At 59.3% G+C, this 4,438-nt stretch overlaps 1 protein-coding gene across 1 annotated transcript in view; it reads right to left on the bottom strand.

The window, feature by feature from the left end:
* Positions 1-6: 6 nt before the first annotated feature.
* IFT46 (intraflagellar transport 46) overlaps positions 7-4,438 on the bottom strand; it is a 5,641-nt gene continuing 1,209 nt past the window's right edge. The window contains exons 2-11 of the mRNA XM_026863853.1: positions 4,374-4,434; positions 4,176-4,300; positions 3,396-3,470; positions 3,190-3,283; positions 2,689-2,817; positions 2,138-2,259; positions 1,670-1,736; positions 1,474-1,534; positions 1,221-1,306; positions 7-919 (exon numbers count right to left, since the gene is read on the bottom strand). Of these exons, the coding sequence (XP_026719654.1) occupies positions 824-919; positions 1,221-1,306; positions 1,474-1,534; positions 1,670-1,736; positions 2,138-2,259; positions 2,689-2,817; positions 3,190-3,283; positions 3,396-3,470; positions 4,176-4,300; positions 4,374-4,434 (916 nt within the window). The 3' untranslated portion in view covers positions 7-823. The remainder of the gene's footprint in view (positions 920-1,220; positions 1,307-1,473; positions 1,535-1,669; positions 1,737-2,137; positions 2,260-2,688; positions 2,818-3,189; positions 3,284-3,395; positions 3,471-4,175; positions 4,301-4,373; positions 4,435-4,438) is intronic.

The raw sequence follows: 4,438 nt of genomic DNA, 5'->3' as shown, positions 1-4,438 counted from the left end.
GCCTTCGCCCGGCGGCAGCTGGTGCTGCTGAACCCCTACTCAGCACTCTGCAACCAGATGCTCTGCGAGATGCTGGGGCTGCTGCGCAACCCCAGCGGCCCCGGAAACCCCTGAGGTGGGCACGTCCGTGCCCGTGGAGAGGGTCTGTCTGCGGGGCCAGAGCTCCTCTTCCTCCTCCTCCTCCCAGAGCCGGGACGTGCCGAAGCGCATTGCTTTGTCTCAGCTCCCCCAATAAACCTCCCTGTGCCCCCAGCGCTTGGGCTCTGCTCATGGCACAGCAGCCGGTCGGGGCGTTATTTCAGCTGGGGTGGGTGGGCAGAGGGGTGAGGGGCCCACGGGGACCTTTGCCACACGTGCCCCTGGGCTGCAGAGTGCGCTCCCAACAGCAATAAACTAACCGCGAGTGTCAATGTGGTGCTGCGCTCGTTATTTCTCTTCCGCAACAGCGAAGGGGCATGAGGATAGAAACAAGGCTCAATTTCACAGGTCAGGGGAGACTCACCAGCCCCAGAGCGGAGCTGGGAGCACCTGGGCTGATGCCAGGGCGGTGTCAGAGTGTGGAATTCACCCCCACTTGCTCACAGGCTCCGGGGCAGCCCCAGCGCAGGGTCCTTGGGAAGAGCCGGTTTAATGCTGCTGAGGGAACGAGGGGAAAGTGGAGCCATCGGGCAGCTCCTGCAGTGGGTCCAGCCCCGCTCCGGGAGCACGGAACCACCCGGCAGCACCTATAAACCCCGGGAGGCTTCTCGAGGGCCGTGCGCTCCTTCGTCAGCTGCTCCAGCCCCATCTCCATGTCCCGCAGGCGAGGGGTTATGGGGAAGCTTCACGTGAAGCTCAAGACTTCGGCCTCCACCGCTCGGGAAGGGGGGTTGGAGGGCGGGCTCCTGCTCTTCTTCCCGTCAGCCAGAGGCTTGAAGTGCTGCGGGGGAAGGAGCGTTAGGGCAAAGACACGGCTCTTGTCAATCAGCTGCGAACTGAGCCGTCAGTCACCCTGGCTTTGATGGGAAAAGCCTTCTGGGTTTAGGCTGGGCTGTTGAGTAAGGTGGTATCACGGCCCTGCGGCACGCCAGAGGCTCCGTGGGAAACACTGAGGTACCGGGGAACGAGGAGCTTAAGAAACATCCTTTGGGCCCCGCCAGCCCTGCACAGACAGCCCAGCATGGCAAAGCCAGACCTAAGGACCGCAGCGGGGTCAGCAGGGCCTGTCCAGAGCCATGTACCTGCGAGTTCTTGAACTCTGAGTAGAGGGAGAAGAGGACATGCAGAGGCTGGATCCGGCTCTTGTACACGGGGATGTCCAGAATGGCTGCGGGAGAGAGCGGGGCCATGCTGAGCATCCGGCGCAGCACTGCAGGCACAGGCACAGCCTCCCACGGCGCAAGAGCCCGCTCCCTCCTGAGGGAGCTTCGCTACTCGGGGCTGAGCCTGCACCTACGGCGGCCAGGCCCGCGACTGCAGCAGAGGCCCGCTTACCGCAGACCATGTCGATGTACTCAGGCAGGTCGCAGCTCATCTCCGCTGTGGGCAGCCCCACCTGGGACGGAGGGGTCCGTCAGCTGCTCCCCCAGCCTCCACCAGGGACAGGTGGTGAGCGGGGACAGACCAGGCTCAAAACCAAGCAGGAACCACGGAAGACGGTTTCTACCTACCGATCGCTCAGACAACATACCCTTCCCAAGAGCTCCTCGAATTCTGGTGACCATTCCTGCATCAGCACCTCGATGTCGGGCATGGGCCTGCCAGGGAAGAAAAGATAAACCTGAAGATCAGACACAACCGAAAGGGCTTCCTGCTGTGAAGGGGCCAGCCCCTCTCCGAGCCAGCCGAGCACAGGCCACGCGTCTGCCGAGGGTCAGGCTGGGCCTTTCCGTTTATCCCAGCGAGCCTCAGCAAGTTCTGCTGCTGCTGCTGTTGCTAAACTCCTTCAAATTACAAAGGGAAAGAGAAGTGCTGAGAGGGAAACAGAGCACCCTGTGTGCGGGCATGGCAGGACGACCCTGGAGACCACCACGTCTTCTCCCCCTCAGAGACACTTTGGTAGTTTCACTCAGCACTCCTAGACTCTGGTACCAGGCTCCGCTGAGCTGAGCTTCCTCTGCACCAGCGTGCGAGAAGCGGGGCTGGCAGAATGGCTCACCGGCTGTAATGGACCGTGGCAGGTGGTTTGCAGCGGTGCAGTTCGCTGATACTTTCAATCCAGTTGTCAATGGCTTTGGGGTTATTCTCTGCATTCTCCAAACTCTTCACTTTTATCTGCTGCTAAAAACAAAAATATAAACCTGGAAGCATTCTCTGGTATTTTGGGGCTTTTTTGTTGAACACCACATTTGTCCCTGATTAACCATGCCATTTTCTCTTTCCTAGTTGCCCTGTAACAACTGATTTCTGCAGAGAAGAGCAGAGGGCAAACAAAATGCCGAGCCGAGCAGGTAGTGACAACCCAAAGGAAAAAAGCTTCACCTGAAGGAAAAAGATCCCAAGTGTGCGCTGAGACTGCCTGAAGCAAGGCATAGAGCCTTTGCAGTTTAAAGCTATAGGTTAAAGAAAAAGATAAAGTTTTCCTGCTTTTAAAGCCAAGTTATCAGTGGTGCTGCAACACTGTAGTCCCAGAAGCAAAGGTAAGAGTAAACCATGGTGCTTTTGCCAGAGCCAGCACGCAGGGACGCGCCCTCCCTCTGCCCCACTCACTGTGATGTTGTGCTGCTTGGAGTTCTCCGTCAGCCAGAGGGAGAGCACGGTGGGGTCCGACTGCTTGGTCGATGGCTCATCCAGGACCAGCAGGCCCAGGTTATCAGGTTTGCCGTCGGGACGGGGCACCTGAGGGCAGAGAGAGACCCCTTTGCTGTGGGAGTCCCACGGCGGGAAATTGGGGCTACTTGGTACAGACTCTCCCTCCAGTTTAAAAACCAGACCCTAGAAGGAATTGGTAGGAGTGCTCTTTTGGGTACAGTGCCATCTGAAAAGCACAAGCTGTGGGACGAGGGAAAACACAGCCCTCACCCCAAATCCCCTACATACTGTTTGAGAGGGGACTGAGCACTGAGCGCAGTTTCCAGGGTCTCCAGGACATTCTGGTGGCTGTGGGGGGAGACTGGCCCCCCGGAGCTGCTCGGCCCCAGTGCTGCCCCTCTCACACCAGTGCCGCAGCCCGTTTCAGTCCCTGCCGCGGGAATCAGGCAGCAGCTGTACCTTTAGGAACGCATCGATGTCTCCAACTGCAGGAATAAAGTCAGGAATGAAAGGCTGCAGTTTGTGGTCGATCTCTACTGTTTTGGGAGTGTACCTGGAAAAAACCAACACCCCAGTGTGAGTGACTGGCTACAAACCATCCTGCGAGACTCGCCACAACAACTGACCCCAAGGAGAGCCAAGAGCGGGCTAAAACTTCCACTCACCTCTTGATGTACTCAAAGAGTTCTTTGATTTCTGAAGACACGGGCAGGTAGTCATAATCTGTGAGGTTGAAGTCACTAAAGAAGGGAAAAGAAAGGTGAAACTTTAACATCTGGTAGGTTCTGTGTGAGTGGGACATGGGATCCTACTGTGCAAGACAGATGTGAAGGACACCAAAGCACCAGGTAGCAAGTGCTCTCTTAAAAAGACTTCTTTCACAGAAAAAACACTGTTGGGCCCCGTATTGCCTGAGGCCTCCTGGCCAAAAAAAGGCACCTGAGTGATGGACTGTTCTGATCCGAAGGACTTGTACCGGGGATGTGCAAAGGCGGAGGAGTGCTCCGTAGAAAGGCATTAGGACAGCAACCGAGGCGTTTAGTAATGAGTTTGGAGTTGAAAACAGCTGAATAGGAGGAGGATGATCAGGAGAAGGATGTGTTTGAGAGGTTCCTTCTCTCCCTCGGGCCTCCGCTGCCAGCCAGGGCTGGAGTGGGGCAGGAGGCTGGCGGACAGCTCTGGTCCTTCCCGGCTGTGCCTCCCCTGCGCACAGCAAAGCGGGGCCCGGGGGCTCTCCCAGGGGCTGCCCGGGTGGCTGCACTTCACCACACCAAGGAACCGTTCTCTGGAGCCACCCGGGCTCGAGGAGGCAGGAGCTGCCTGTCGCAAGGCCCATGGCCACGGTCGCCCTCACAGGATCACGACCACGCCAGCAGAGCCGAACGGGCCCGTACGGCCCCTGCCCGGCACCGGGCCCGGTCCCTCCGGCTGCTACCACCACTTACTCCTCCACCGCAGCCCCGTGCTCCTCTGAGTCGTCCTCCGAGTCGGTCTCGGTCGAATCCTCCTCCGAATCGTCATCGTCGTCGTCCTCGCTGAGGGCGGGGGCTGAGGGGGCCGCCGCCTCCTCCTAGGCGAGAGGGACTGGGCCTCACCGGGCCGCCTCCCCGGGCCGCCCCTCCCGCAGCCGGCCCCGCGCTTACCTTACCGCCGCCCTTCTCCTCCTCCTCCTCCTCGCTGCTGCGATCGGCCGCGCCGCCGCCCGCCC

The sequence above is a fragment of the Athene cunicularia genome (genome assembly GCF_003259725.1).
Source record: "Athene cunicularia isolate RWA chromosome 24 unlocalized genomic scaffold, athCun1 chr24_part2, whole genome shotgun sequence".
Classification (NCBI taxonomy): Eukaryota; Metazoa; Chordata; class Aves; order Strigiformes; family Strigidae; genus Athene; species Athene cunicularia.
Note: the sequence above shows the minus strand (reverse complement) of the source record. Positions and strands in the feature narration are given on the sequence as shown.